The 16,430-nt window shown below is 41.6% G+C and overlaps 1 protein-coding gene across 3 annotated transcripts; it reads left to right on the top strand.

Moving 5' to 3' along the window:
• Positions 1-14: 14 nt before the first annotated feature.
• Positions 15-11,850, top strand: casp3a (caspase 3, apoptosis-related cysteine peptidase a). 3 transcript variants are annotated; one of them, XM_076294984.1, is made up of 7 exons: positions 15-144; positions 669-766; positions 3,110-3,249; positions 6,664-6,792; positions 7,873-8,048; positions 8,828-8,936; positions 9,297-11,850. In XM_076294984.1, exons 3-7 carry the CDS (start codon positions 3,201-3,203, stop codon positions 9,524-9,526), a joined length of 693 nt encoding a protein of 230 aa, XP_076151099.1. In that variant the 5' UTR covers positions 15-144; positions 669-766; positions 3,110-3,200; the 3' UTR covers positions 9,527-11,850. The 3 variants fall into 3 exon arrangements, with proteins under 3 accessions (XP_076151099.1, XP_076151097.1, XP_076151098.1); XM_076294982.1 differs by lacking the exon at positions 669-766 and adding an exon at positions 792-904 and having other exon boundaries at positions 16-144; XM_076294983.1 differs by having other exon boundaries at positions 16-144; positions 669-904.
• The last annotated feature ends 4,580 nt before the right edge of the window (positions 11,851-16,430 follow it).

Genomic DNA, 16,430 nt, shown 5'->3' with positions numbered 1-16,430 from the left:
AACTAAAGACGGAACAGTGCTCTCTCTCTTCAGGGTCTGGTGGCTTCCTGCCTTTTACGGTCTGTGAAGTTTGTGCTTCGGTTGTGTTCGCATCTTTAACAGGCTACAGTCACACTCGTGTTTTATTTGCTTGACCACCAACTTGTAAGTGTTGTCTACTGTCTTTTAATTAATAGTCTGGCTGGGACATTTGTTCCTGACCTGACAACAAATGCATGCCTTTTATGTGCATGATGAACATTTATTTTAACAAAGAGACCCCACGGTTGGAACAATCCAATGAGCGTAATTTGTGTGTGTTGTGCGTCTGAAATGCTGAACTTTTGCAGCATGAAAACGGTTTTGAATCGGGCGTTGAATGGGCTGGAGAAACTCTGACTGCTCCACTGCACTAACCTAAACCGTTGTGTTGTAGCAGACTTTTGTAGCCTGTTCATCACCACACATTTGCATAAGGCTGTGTTGGTGGCTTCATCTCTTTTGTTACTGCGTCAACATGTCTTCCCCCTTTCTACATTTTACTTCTCTCCATCATCTTAATATAGATTTATCTTCTTAGTCATTTATCGTACAGCCACCCTTAAGCCTTTGTGTATTATACAGTGTGACATCATCGTACTTGTTTTTCTCACGGAACGCTCTCATTGGTTAACCCCAACACCATTCAGCAACAAAGAAACAGACCTGTGGAGGAGTGGATGGCTATACATTAGGAATTCGGAAAAGCCATAATTCTGCCTTGGACTCTACGATTTGGTCTATAAACGTAGGTTTCCCTTTCCTCGTTACAGTTTCATTCAATTTGGCTGCGGTACTGTTTGCTTATCATGTCTGGCGTGGAAACGAACAGTACAAACGGAGCAAATGGGGATTGCGTTGACGCCAGACGTGAAGATGAATCCGGGTAAGTGGATATTCTGTTACCATGCAGGTCTCCTAGCTGATTAAATGTTTGTCCTACACTTAGGTCTTCCATCTTTATGAAGTATATATGATGCATGTTTTATTACCCTACAATTTATTATTGTAAACGAGTGTAGGCCTACCATGCGTGAAATGACCACGGGTCTTTGGGAAATTGTCCTCTGCTCAGTGGTTTTGTTTCCGTTATTGCCTAAGTTGCATGTTCTTTGTCTGGACAATGGACATTAGGCTACTAATTGAACCAAACACTTTAGCCTATTGTATTAGTGTTGTGTGCATGTCCTGAAAAGCACTACTTGATAGTTGCCAAGTGGAGGAAACAGGGCCGTAGTCACCATAGACTTTGGGGGGGACGTGTCCCCCCCCCCAATATTCAGATGTGACCAAAATGTCCCCCCCAATATTCGGACATACAAAAAAATAAAGAAAAAAACGCTATAGGCCTAGGCTACTACAGGAAACCAACAAGTCCCGCCATCTGAAATGCAATCAAACGTAAATAACACACAAATTAGTGACCTATTCATGGTTTCAGAGAGTACACTGTGAGTGGTTTGTCCTGGAGGTTTTGCGTTTATCGTTTGAGGCGTGCGCTATCAAAAGCTTTCTGCACCCTACTGTGGTGCGGGCTGTCAATAATATCGCAAAAGATACCGGTACAATTCTCACAAAACTTCTTGGAAAGGTGTAGCACTGTCTAAGGAAACCCCATTCATTTTTGAAGCTGATCAGACTCAAAGGTAACTTTGAAGCATTTTCCATATTGTAGCCTATTTTCTCGCAATGATAGCGAAAGTGAAACGTAGTGTCCTTTCATTTGAATTTGTGCGTGCCTGTGTCATTCATTTCTTTCACATGTCTTACAACATAAATAATGCATTCATATGCTAGTAGTAATGTCAGAAATGAACCGGTTTATAAGCCTCTTAGAAATGGCTGTTGCATCTTGCATGTTACATTTAGATGCGCACACAATCGCGCATCCATGCAGGCAAAACGTAGCTCAAATGTGGCGACGGCACAAAAGTTGAAAAAACGTTTACAATGGCGGTGATAGCCTACAGTTCATGTAAATCGCGGACCTTAACCAAAAAAAGGAATTTCCACCTCCATTCACCAAATAAAGGCTGTGTTTCTACATTTTAACACAAAACGTAATTTATGTCAGAAACCAGCCTATAATGCATAGGGTAACTTGAGGTGAGTCAGACAGAAGAGGGACCTGTCTTAGTAGCCTATATTGAATCCCATCCCTTTCAAACAACCTTAAAATTGTGTGATTAGCCGCCAGAATAATAAAATCAAAATACAAAATATGATTGGGCTAGGTCCAAACAAATGAGTAAGCATTCAGTGTAATATAAAGGTTATCAAAGATACTCTAGTTTGTATTTTCTTTTAAAATATACATTTTGGAGACAAATGGAGTCATACCACAGGTCTATGTCCAGGGATCAATTATTGAATGGACCTATGGGGCCCAAGAGCTCAGGGGGCCCTGAAGCCTAAGACTGTGTGAAGTTGCTTCTCCGCCCTTCTCTTCTATTTTCACAAAACTCCCAAGTCGTCATAATATAAAGGGTCATTTTTTTTTTAAAGTCTTCCGGGGAAGTATGCCCCCGGGCCCCCCTATCTTAACAGAGGAGGGTTTTTTTGCATCTATGCCCAGGGCTTCATAATCCATCCGTGCCTATGTCCGTCAAAAGTTTGGTATATCCTAATTGACTGACTTAACTAATGACTTGTTTGTGATTTTAATAATATTTTTGCATGGCAGGAAATTTATTAAAATTCTGTTATTGAAATTCACACCGCACCACAGATTTGGTCCCCCCCAATGTTGACATCATGGCTACGGCCTTGGGAAGAAATCAGTTAATGTCTCATCCAGTATGCACGGTCACTTGACTTCCACTGAATGCTTGCTCTTGACACAAGCCCAGTTATCCCAACGCTGCCAGCCCCAGTATTAACTTCATGGCATGTAGCTGGCTGATTGTCACAAGCTGATTATTTAATGACTTGATGATGACCATGATTTGGTCCACCTTACACATTTCTGATGTTACCAAGATGCTTGTCTTGTCAGCCCGCCCATCAGATATAATGTACAGAAGATATTACACTTTCCCATACACACCATATTTGTGCTTCTCTCTCTTGTCCCAAACTGAAATCTTTCCAGAGCACATGGGGCGGCTGGTTCTTCAGAGTCTACGCAGGTTGATGCCAAGCCCAAGTCCCACTCCTTCCGCTACAGCCTCAACTTCCCCAGTATGGGTCACTGCATCATCATTAACAACAAGAATTTTGACCGCTGCACAGGTAAGCGACATTTTCTATGGTTCACTTGCGCTTGAAGATTAAATGGCGCAGAAAGTTGTCATTGCCAAATTGTGCTGGCTAGACGACTGGGTCAAAGCATTTCCAAATCTCCATCTCTTGTGGGGCGTTCCCGGTCTGCAGAAGTCAGTACCGTCAAAAGTGGTCTAAGGAAGGAAAAGCGGTGAACCGTCAACAGGGTCATGGGCGGCCAAGGCTAATTGATGCAGGTGGGGAGAGAAGGCTTGTCCGTGTGGTCCGATCCAACAGACCAGATACTGTAGCTCAAGTTGCTGAAATAGTTAATGCTGGTCCTGATAGAAAGGTGTTAGAACACACAGTGCATCACAATAAGTTGTGTATGGAGCTGCACAGCCACAGTACAGTCAGGCTGCCCATGCTGACCCCTGTCCATTGCCGAAAGTGGCAACAATGGGCGCATGAGCATCAGAACTGCACCACGGAGCAATGGGCGCATGAGCATCAGAACTGCACCACGGAGCAATGGAAAAAGGGGGCCAGGCCTGATTAATCACGTTTTCTTTTACATCACGTGGATGGCCAGATGTGTGCGTGCACATTGTTTACCTGGGCAACACATAGCACCAGGATGCACTATGGGAAGAAGGCAAACTGGCGAGGCACTGTGATGCTTTGGGCATTGTTCTGCTCGGAAACCTTGGGTCCGGCCATTCATGTGGATGTTACTTTTACATGTACCACCTACCTAAGCATGGCTTCAGACCATGTACACCCTTTCATTGAAACAGTATTCCCTGATGGCAGTTGCCTCTTTCAGTAGCATAATGTGCCCTGCCACAAAGAAAAAATGGTTTGAGGAACACAACAACGAGTTCAAGGTGTTGACTTGGCCTTTCAAATTCCACAGATCTCAATCTAATTGAGCATGTGTGAGATGTGCTGGACAAACAGGTCTGATCCATGGAGGCCTCACCTCACAACTTACAGGACTTAAAGGATCTTCTACTAACGTCTTGATGCCAGATACCACAGCACACCTTCCGAGGTTTAGTACTGTAGAGTCCATGCCTCAATGGGTCAGGGCTTTTTTGGTGGCAAAAGGCAGACCTACAATATTAGGGAGGTGGTTATAATGTTATGGCTGATCTGTTTAAATAATAGCCCTTATTTACATAATAGATAGATAGATAGATACTTTATTGATCCCCAAGGGGAAATTCAGGGGGTCTCAGTAGCATACAGACATCACACACAACATGTACTTACAGCAGAAATGGTAAATTAAAACATATAACCAAACTCCACTGTACAATAGAGACAGTAGGAGATAAGAAAAACTAACAAAACTAAATACTAAATATACTATATAAATTAAATGTAAAAAATCCAGTGTGCTTGAGGGTGATCAAGCATGAGACGCTTGTAGTGACGGGGCCTGTAGTTCTGTGTGCATGGTGAGGTGCTCAAGAGAGTGAGTGTCATGGTGAAGGTGCAAAAGTAGTCCAACAGTAGTCCTGTAGTTCTGTGTGTATGGTAAGGTGCTCAAGAGAGTGAGTGTTATGGTGAAGGTGCAAAAAGTAGTCCAACATTAGTCCAACAGTGCAACAGTGCAATAATAAGGTCTAGAGACCAGCATAAATAATATGGACAAATAGGAGAGTAAAGTATAATGTAGATCCAGGTAATCCAGGTTACCAGGTGCATCCACACCCATCTGCAAGAGCTTGTCTCCCAGTCTGAAAGGGTTGGATGGTGTTAAAAGCACTTGAGAAATCAAAGAGCATGATTCTCACAGCACTTTTCCCCTTGTCTAGGTGAGAATGTGTACTGTGTAGAAGATAAGTGATGGCATCGTCCACGCCCACTTTCTCCTGGTATGCAAACTGTAACGGGTCTAGAGCATGGCATACCTGGGGTCTGAGGGTGCATTCAAGGCACTTTGGAATGACAAGGACCGCCCCCGTGGCTACTTTGTTTTTCCCACAGCAAGTGTTCATGTGCTTTGCCGTCGGAATGTGTGACAAACACGGATGCACAACAAAGGTTAAAACATACACTCACTAATCCTAAATAAACAACTGTATTTGCTTAAAATATAGTGTTAGACGCTTATGAAAGAAAGATATGCAGCTTTCAAGTGACAAAAACGGCAAATTCCCAAGTTCACTGTTGGACATGAAAGGCCACATGGACTACAAACGAACTACAACGTGGCGACAAAAGTGATGACGAGCCCCTAACTGGGCAACTCTGTTAGCAAAATCTAGCCCCAGTTTCCGACCTCTGACTCACACATTACGTGACGTGAATGACGCGGAATGATGATGTTTTGCCTCGGAAAAAGGTTTTTCCGAAGCCCATGAACGCTAGGTGAGCATACCTAAGACCAGTTGCTCCAGTGTCTTCATCACATGTGATGTTAGAGCGACAGGCCTGAAGTCATTAAGCTCACTGGGGTGTGGCTTCTTAGGGACGGGGGTGAGACATGATGTCTTCCACAGTGTTGGAACTTAGACTTGAGCTGAGACGTAGACTCCAGTTGAAGATGTGCTTCAGTGGGTCCCCCAGTTCAGCAGCACAGGCCTTGAGTAGCCTTGGACACAGTCTTGTCAGGCCCGGCTGCCTTACGAGGATGTTTTTTAAAAGATAACTTACTTCGGAAGCTGTAATGATGGGGGGGGGGGGGGGGGTTAGTGGAGGGGAGGAGGAGGAGGGTTGCTTCTGAGAGGGTTGTCGTGTGGCTAGAGACTGATGGCCGTTGGCCAGTGAGTTCACGTTTCCTATAACCATCGAAGGAACTAAGGGCTTGTGTTGCCACTTCTTCTCCCGACGCCTAGTCCTCACTTTAACTCCCGCTCTGCACCCCCGAAAGCACCACAGCACCTCCGGGATGTTTACATGAACCCTACCAGCATTCCGTCGTATTGCAAGCAGCTGATTCCTTGTGTACACAAGTTTGCTGCCGCTGGAGCATTGTAATAGATCCATATCCATAGGATAGAATGAAAACACTCCTCAAAGTGCGTAATCCTAAAAATGTGCTTAGTAAAAAGTAAACAAAAGACGGTAAAAAAAACACAAAGACACGGAGCTACCTCGACATGCTGCCACTCTCGTCGGCGCCGGAACCGGACAATGATACTAATAATAGTATAAATATGCAAGATTAATCTTAAAAATTGAAGGCTATAAAGAAAAATTGCTTGAAGGCTATAGAGAAACACAAGGGAGCTTCTTTAAAAAATCACTCAGGGGACTGGAAGTGGTTTGTAGACTGGTGTTAAATTAATAGTTCAAAGAACAAGCTGCTGACAACACTGTCAAATGTCAAGCGATTGTGATTGCGTGTGAGTGTGAATAGGTGCAGGCATGCATGTGTGTTTGAGTGATCACCTTTTGAATTAAGAGGTTTTGTCTGTGTTCTTTTCCCTAAAGGCATGAATGTGCGGAATGGCACAGACGTGGATGCCGGAAATGCCATGAAGGTGTTTGGAAAACTTGGTTACAAAGTGAAGGTGTTCAATGACCAGACTGTGGATCAGATTGTACAGGTCTTAACTGCAGGTAATGGATCAGATTGTACAGGTCTTAACTGCAGGTAATCACATATTATTTGACACATGCAAACAAGGACACATGCAATTACTGCTGTGAAATTAATGGAAATTAGGCCTAAAAACTGTTGGCGTCTTTGTGTTTTGTTTTTGATGATTGTGCATAGAGGCTAATGTAACTGCCCGTCTAGATGTGATTTGGCAAGGCAGAGGGACAAAGGCTGGGACAGATAGGCGGTGTCATGCTAGCCTGACTCCGCCCTCTTACGTACTTCTGCTCAATTTTAATTTCCCTTCAGTACGTTGTCTGGGTCTGCGGTATATTCGCGGGTTTTCTCCTGCAAAAATCTGCAGGTCCAATCAGCGAACAGAGGGAGTAGCTGAGAACAATGACGTTGAGGTCGTGCGCTAGTTTGAGCCAGACATACGTCACGACCGAACTTTAGCGATTGGTTATGGCAGATCCAGAGTGGCTCTGGGCAGATCCAGTATTTTTAAACTTCGCTTCGCCTTCAAGGAAGTTAACGCTTGGCAATGGAAAGTGGCCAGACAAATGAGATATACGTACGAAAGTCTGGATATTTCCAGGCTAGTGTCATGCATGCCTAATAAACAATTTCAAGCCGCCACCTGTGTTGCATTGAAGAACTGAATAGCTTAGGGAGGGAAACTACTTCTTCAGGTTGTTTGTTGAGCATGACCGAGACAGGAGTCTGCCACTGATGTTATGGAAGTATTTCCACATTGCAAAGATTGAGATATTATTGTTCTATTTTTAATTGACAGGCTTGTTTTAAAAGCATGACAATTCAGATATGGAAGTTATGAGGTGTTTTGACCGATACATCTGAAGAAGTACTCAACATTTTCCACAGGATGAACAATTGAACAAATGAACAATTGAAACTGACACATGACTCCTAACTGCAGTTTCCTGTGTGAAAAGCATTAGCAAGAACCAGTTTGTTTAGTGTCAAGAGTACCTGTATTTACTTATATAATGAGTGTTGCATGTCTGTTCATTCAGTTTTAAACCGTTTCATTTGACTGAGCATTTTGACATTATTCTTTATTATTAATTCTGGAACAGTTGCCAAGGACGATCACCGTCACTGTGCCTCATTTGTGTGTGTGCTTTTGAGCCACGGGGACGAGGGCGTGTTTTTCGGCACGGACCGTTCTGTGGAGATGAAGACTCTCACCAGCCTGTTTAGGGGCGACCGCTGCACATCTCTGGTGGGCAAGCCCAAACTCTTCTTCATTCAGGTACAACACTTCAGCACCACTAAAGCACTGCCCCTCCTGTTATGTGGTGATGGCTTATACTCTCTAGTCCCTGTACTGGCTGGGACAAAGAAACCACAAGCCATGCCAAAACTAAAGACTATTTAGAGTGTGTGTACATTTGAGGAATTAAACACACAATGGCACACTATGGTAAAAATATAGACATGCAGCAGAGTAGTGTGTATAATAGAAGAAGTATACTTCTGTATAATGGAAGAAGTATACTTCTGCAATGCATTTAGGTGTCACCAAATAATACTTTGTCAGTTGTTGCAATCTTGTCTTAGTGACATAGTGTGCACAAGTCTGTGACCTTGTAGAGAATAATTATGATGATGAATGTGGCTTTAGAACATATTTTTGTTCAGAATTTGGACATCACACGCAGCACCGTACCATTGCAATGTTATGTACCGCTATGCGGCACATCTAGTTTCTGTATGGCGTTGGGACCATCAGTCACTGCCTGATGCACAGAAGTAGTTAAGTTGGACTGTAGAACTGAAGGAGAGTTTTCAAGCAAGAGGAGGCTATTAAGTTGATGACTGTTGACAAGCACCAGCTTTGATGTGGGCAGCCACAGAGATCTGTGGCTAAGGCCAGGCGACACAAAATAGAGATCACATTCTGCTTTTTGTATAATACATATGTGCAGTGCACACCACACATACGGTATGTGTGCCTGTGAGAAACCATGAGAAGTGCCATACAAGGTGAAATGGATGGTTTATGCGCATGTGTGTGTGTCCTTCCCACAGGCATGCAGAGGAACTGACCTGGATGGAGGGATCGAGGTGGACAGCAATGATTCCCCAGAGAGAATCCCTGTGGAGGCTGACTTCATGTATGCCTTTTCTACTGCACCAGGTACATGCTCTCCCATAGCTTCATCCTCACCGAGTTTGTCCATTCACTACCCTCAAAATCCCTCAAACTGATCGTTTGAACTGAATGAGCTGAGATCCAGAGGAATGTATAGGCAAATTGGTTTGTGGCCATTAAAAGGAGCTCAGTTTCTGTGAGATGTACAAGATCACATATACACAACGTATCAAGCAAGACCTGTGAAAACCTTGCCTGTTTGTGGTTAAGAGTATGTTGTCACAATAGCTTTCTCACTCGTGTGTACACACACACACACACACACACACACACAATGACTTCCTTCCTTTCTTCTTTTCACACGGCGTTTCTTTCTCACTCACCTCCCACCTGTTATTCTCACAGGTTACTATTCCTGGAGGAACACCACAACAGGTTCCTGGTTCATGCAGTCCCTTTGTGAGATGTTTACCAAGTACGGCAGAGAGCTGGAGCTCATGCACATCATGACCCGTGTCAACCACAAGGTGGCACTGGACTTTGAATCTGTCTCCAACATGCCCGGCTTTGATGCCAAAAAGCAGATCCCCTGCATTGTGTCGATGCTAACCAAAGAGATGTACTTCACATCTTAAAGGGTTCAGAAGTTTGGCTCTTTCTCTTCGGGTGTTACTGTTTTTTTATGTATTTATTTCCTGTTGACCGTTTACACAATCTCTTTTTGTCACATTTGTTGCTACATTTTTTTGCCATTCTGAAATCTTGTATACCACATTCTGAGAACAATAAGGCTTTTTGTAAGATAACTCTGGGTATTCGTCAGTGGTACGATACTTAGGTTTCAGGTTGAGGCTGCATAGTAGCCCTACACTTTCAAGATACTAGATGCTTCTGTCAAAATATTTTTCCATGAACTACATGGACACAACAGGTTGCAACAGCACAATTTCTACATTGCAATGTAATTTAAAGGGATTATTATTTCTTTATTTTTCAGCAAAGTGTGTGTTTGTTTCTCTCTATCTGTCTCTACTTCAACTTTGAACATTCAATCATGAATATTCAGTTATTCTTACCATTATCACAGTTGGAAGTGTAACCTCTAGTATTCCTGTACCAATGGACTAGACTAATTCAGGAGCCAGTCTGTAAACATTGTTTTGGTAGGCATTTTTCCATTGTTTGTTTTTTAAGTGGGATTTAGTGCACCCTGTATAATGGTCTATTGTACTCAGAGAATCTGTTTCATAACAATGTTTAGCATGTAATGCATAGGTGTACACTGCACTCAAAAAAACATTATTGGCCATTAATACCCTACTTTTGCTTATCATGGCCAATGACCACATGCAGGCTTGAATCTTTCTGGTTAATCGTGCAGTGCATAATCTAAAGTTATACTTCACTTAAGAAAATGTGCTTTTGCCTCAGTAGCCACACGAGATGGCAGGGGTTTTGTATTGTCTGACTGAAATGAAATGTCCAGGGTTCCTACGCAGTATGGAAAACCTGGAAAAGTATGGAATTTGATTTTAGTTATTTCCAGGTCTGGATAAGTATGGAAAAAAGAAAGAAGGGTATGGAGAAATATTTGTGTTTCCAGACTATTGCATTTGCAGTACTAATCACTTCACTCAGGTCATAATGAACCATTCCTACTGTTGTGTAGTTCAACTGTCAGTCCCCATCATCAAGATACATTACACAATATTAAGTGTCATTTTTTTATTTCACTTCAGTTGTCCATACCTTTGTTTTCACCGAGTTATCCCAAACCAGAAGTGGCCGCAATGTCGAGAATATGGTCAGAAATTTTTTTGAAAGTTTTGAAATTTGAGTAGGGAAAAAGTATGGCATTTTGAAATGGAAAATGTGTAGGAACCCTGAATGTCAGACAGTGTTAGCTGGTCATGTATTAGCAATATGCAGGTGTTGCTAATGTGAGTTTGTACTTTAAATATGTAATGATGTAGTTAAAGGCCTCACCACCTTCCTAAGAGGGGTGTGAACACAAGTGCTCAGGGCACCTTTAACCAAACACCTAATCACCACTCTGGTTCCTCAGGCAAAATAGATTTTTTTCAGTGACTTGTTGCTGTGCTGTCAAACGCAGTTTATTCCAATGGTTCACTTTTTTATTTCAGTCCAGCTGTAAACTGTGCCTCTAGATATATGATTATTTGTTGGTTAAACAGACACCGGATATCCTCAGCTGAAATCAATCCACAGACATCCCAAGTGTTCCTTACAGAGCCTTAACATGCAAGAGACATTCCCATCCAACTCAAGTGCTTGTTTCACACAAGGAGGACAATCAGTGTGTCTATAGAGAATTGGAGAGGACCAGAAAACCAGTCATACTGTTTGGTTATAAACCAGCCATAACGCCCAGCAGATGTGACTGTGTTATAGTAGACGTGGTGTGAACTTTGCCACCAGCAGCATACATTCAAGGGATTTTGAAAAGGCCATGTCCTACCAGCTAGAAAGGAAGATTAAAATGTGCTGTTATTTGATTTTTTTTTTTATGCAGTCATGCACTATGCACCGTATGTGCAACTATGGGATATTTACATTTTTAAAAATTAAATTTAAAACAAAAATGTGAAATTGACATTTAATATTGTATCTTTTTATTGGGAGTGAAAACTAGCCGTTGAAATAAAATGAAAACTGTGAGTGCACCACTTTTTTGAAGTTTCATATGACAAAATATGGACAGAATATTCCTTTTATTTCAATGTGTGACTGTTTTTCAACCTGTTGGTAGATTGTGAAAAATGTTCAGGTTAGATATCTCACTGATGAATATACTGTTTTTATCTGTTATAGTAGGTCATATATTTTTTTAATTTAATACAGATGTTAATGCAGATGTCAATACTTTCTGTCACCACCCATATTACAAATACATGGTACTTGTCTTTGCTAAAGAATAAACATATCAGAAATAGCTGCATTCATTGGAACTGTTGCCTCAATTACAGTATAAGTGAAATTTACTTATGATAAATGGAAAAAGCACTGTGTTGCATGTTTCTCTTTGTCTGTGGTATGCAGAAGCAGGGGCAAGTGCAGGCTTGCATTAGCTTCTGTGGAGGGAGTGTGTATGGAGGGGGATAGCTGTCAAAATATTCGTGTCCATAGATTTGATACACGTGCGTATTTGTCTGTAGTTGTGCATAAAATAAATATTTGTGAATTCTCGAATGAGTCCAGTCGTGCATAAAATATATTGTGCGTATTTTATCCATCAGAATACGGATGAAAAAAAAAAATATGAATTCAAAAATTACAAGTACGAAATCAAACTTTACAGTTGGCTTTCTTTGGTATAGACCTCTCCAGAATATATCCCGCCTCCTAACTTCCGTATCCATCCAACTTCCGGGCGTGGATTGTCTATGGGAAATAACATGGCGTTTTGAAAGATCGTACCTGTCAAACTCTGTAGGTGACAAAGTAGAAAAAGCTGCTGGGCAGATTGGCCTACACACTTTTGCCATCTAGTTTCCACTGGATTTTTTGATTTTCGGTGCCGTTTGAGTAGTATAGTCTATAGTATACTACTTAAACGGCACCGACAATCAAAAAATCCAGTGGAAACTATATGGCAGAAGTGTGTAGGCCAATCTGCCCACCAGCTTTTTCAACTTCGCTACCTACAGATGTTTTACCGGTATGATATTTCGAAACGCCATGTTATTCCCCATAGACAATCCACGCCCGGAAATTGGATGGATACGGAAGTTACGGAGGCGGGACTTATTATGAGTACGACTTCGCACAAGTGACTCAACTGTCAAAATACGTCATCGCCGCATTCACAGGCATTACTTGTAGAGAAAAGAAACATAGATCGAGATCAAGACTGCGCATGCGCTGAGACGAATTCGGCGGGGGCAGTGCCGTTACTGTGGGTTAGGCGCGTCGGCGCTAACGTTTGTGATAGCTAATAGCTACCTGTGGAGTTGAACAAATCGTCTTTTCCCCCCTTCGTTTATTGGCTTACGATGTCGGGAAGAACCTGTTGTGTGTTCGGCTGTTACAACAGGAGTGGGAAATTACAGATATGGAACAAAAATATATAAGTTCCCCCGCCGGTATTACACAGCCTGCCCCTGTGTAACACCATACATAAGCACTACACAGATTCCCAGGGCGAGCCGAAGACCAAGCTGTTCGTCAGAAGTGGATTGTGAACATCAACCGAAAGGATTTTGTTCCGAACAAACATATCACGGTAAGTTTTGTTTAACAGTATTAATCTTAAATCTTGCCAGTTGCCACAATGACTAGCATGCTGTTGTCTAGTCTTGCATGGCGATACTTTAACGCTATCTATGTTGGTGTGTTAAGACATGGCACCAAATATTTGACGTAGAAGCAAAACTGTAAAGTAAGTGTGTGCTAGGAACTTCGGTAGTCGCCAGAATAATTATCTCCATCAACTAAGTGGCACTATTGAAAAATTATTCGCTTTAACTACTAACGTTAGGGCAGCCATGGTGGCCATCAAATCAACATGATTTGGCATTACAAACAGAAAACGTATGATGGAGTTCGGGGGCAGGCGACACTATGCTAGTTGCAAGATTGCTTTCCTTCTTTGGTAACGTTAACCATGAAAACATCAGTCATTTGGAAAGATCTTAGTGCGTTTTCCTCCGATTCGTAATAAACAGTTTTTGGGTAGCACTCACATTTAAAACTCACTTGGATATTTGATGTAAATGTTTGTTTTTGGGTTAAAGTTGTTGTGCTGAGTTATAGTCTACATGTAAGTCAATGTCCTTTTCTCTATATTTGTGTTTTATCAGGGGTCAATGTCATCTGGAAGAGCACCTCCCAAAAGATGTCTTCAGCCCTCACAAGAGGACACATCATGTGCTTAGAACTTGTGCACAATGGAATAAAGAACAGTTGTTGATGTATTAATTAGTTTATTTGAACTTGACACTTCATATAATTTATACAATACATGTATCACACATACAAATTGTTGTTATTATTATTACTACAATTACATTAGGCTGACGCTTTTTAGCCAAAGCGACTTGCAACATGGTAAAAACATTTAAAGCTTTTAAGAGCAATTGTAACAATAAAAAAAACCCACAATAAGTGCATCAATGAGTGCAATTGTCTGTAGTAGTGCTATGAGGAGATGATCTCTGAAGACCTGGGTTTTCAGACATTTTTGAAGATGTTGAGGGATGTCCCTGCTCTAGTAGAAACATGTAGTGCGTTCCACCAATGAGGGACGACAGATGAGAAAAGTTTGTATCGGCCATATGTACAAAAAGGTTCAAATATGCTACTAGGCCGAGGTCAAATAGACTGGACCAGGTCAGTCTGTGGAAAATATTTAGACAGGATATCAACAGTAATGGCTCAAATTTAAAGTAATGATTCAAATATAATTCTCTGTGTGGATATAAGGGCCAAAAAGGTACACTAAAAAGTAGTGGTTCAAAAGGTAGGCATAGATTAATCAATAAATCCCTGTGTGGAAGTATGTGCAAAAAAGACACACTAAACAGTAGTTATTCAAAAGGTAAGAATAGATTAATGAATAAATCCCTGTGTGGAAATATGGGTAAAAAGATACACTAAACAGTAGTAATTCAAAAGGTAAGTATAGATTTATCAACAAATCCCTGTGTGGAAGTATGGACAGAGCCTCATTAGAACAAGCAACAGTTGTTCAGGGACAGCTAACTTGATGGTCCTTAGTTGTGAGTGAAAAGCCATAATGGTGTACAAAAATTGCCCATGCCCAAGCCTGTGTAAATTTTGAGTCTTTGTCATCCAAATCATAGGCCTACACTGATCAGTTTGTGTCACAGTCTTTTGTTGACTTAAAACTGTAGTTGTGGTCTGCAGTATCTGGACACTGGATGCCATCTTTTTGGGAGGTGCTCTTCCAGATGACATTGACCCCTGATAAAATACAAATAGAAAAGGACATTGACTTACATGTAGACTATAACTCAGCACAGCAACAAATTTAACCCAAAAACAATCATGAACATTTTGCACAACATCTACATCAAATATCCAAGTGAGTTTTAAATGTGAGTGCTACCCAAAAACTGTTTATTACTAATCGGAGGAAAACGCACTAAGATCTTTCCAAATGACTGATGTTTTCATGGTTAACTTACCAAAGAAGGAAAGCAATCTTGCAACTAGCATAGTGTCGCCTGCCCCCGAACTCCATCATACGTTTTCTGTTTGTAATGCCAAATCATGTTGATTTGATGGCCACCATGGCTGCCCTAACGTTAGTAGTTAAAGCGAATAATTTTTCAATAGTGCCACTTAGTTGATGGAGATAATTATTCTGGCGACTACCGAAGTTCCTAGCACACACTTACTTTACAGTTTTGCTTCTACGTCAAATATTTGGTGCCATGTCTTAACACACCAACATAAATAGCGTTAAAGTATCGCCATGCAAGACTAGACAACAGCATGCTAGTAATTGTGGCAACTGGCAAGATTTAAGATTAATACTGTTAAACAAAACTTACCGTGATATGTTTGTTCGGAACAAAATCCTTTCGGTTGATGTTCACAATCCACTTCTGACGAACAGCTTGGTCTTCGGCTCGCCCTGGGAATCTGTGTAGTGCTTATGTATGGTGTTACACAGGGGCAGGCTGTGTAATACCGGCGGGGGAACTTATATATTTTTGTTCCATATCTGTATTTTCCCACTGCTGTTGTAACAGCCGAACACACAACAGGTTCTTCCCGACATCGTAAGCCAATAAACGAAGGGGGAAAAAGACGATTTGTTCAACTCCACAGGTAGCTATTAGCTATCACCTATCACAAACGTTAGCGCCGACGTGCCTAACCCGCAGTAACGGCACTGCCCCCGCCGGATTCGTCTCAGCGCATGCGCAGTCTTGATCTCGATCTATGTTTCTTTTCTCAACAAGTAATGCCTGTGAATGCGGCGATGACGTATTTTGACAGTTGAGTCACGTTTGATTTCGTACTTGTAATTTTTGAATTCATATTTTTTTCCATCCGTATTCTGATGGATAAAATACGCACAATATATTTTATGCACGACTGGACTCATTCGAGAATTCACAAATATTTATTTTATGCACAACTACAGACAAATACGCACGTGTATCAAATCTATGGACACGAATATTTTGACAGCTATCCCCCTCCATAAGTGTGGCAAAGACCATATGTAGCCTACAGCCTAGTTATTATGCATAGATGAACAAGGTGTGCATAGTGAACCAAATTACACTTTGCACTTTTAGACAGCAAACAGGATAACCCCACTGATAGCCTGCCACTGCAATAATTTACTGGTAAACATTAACCATAGTTCTGATAACCTGATAAGAGGTTTTTATATGATACCCTGTATTGGCTTGCCATGAAAGTGAAAGTATAAGAGGATGCTTTCCGGCTGAAGTCAGAGGCTGTTTGGGTCTTCAAGATAAAGACATGACAACGGAAAACGCAGACACAATAAGGCAAGTACTGAATATTTGTGTTTCTAAG

This window comes from Alosa pseudoharengus, unplaced genomic scaffold (genome assembly GCF_046254945.1).
Source record: "Alosa pseudoharengus isolate Yale_2024_CS ecotype anadromous, Long Island Sound unplaced genomic scaffold, YU_APseudo_1.1 YU_APseudo_1.1_scf_2, whole genome shotgun sequence".
NCBI classification, from domain to species: domain Eukaryota; kingdom Metazoa; phylum Chordata; class Actinopteri; order Clupeiformes; family Clupeidae; genus Alosa; species Alosa pseudoharengus.
This window is presented reverse-complemented; position numbering and strand designations above follow the sequence as displayed.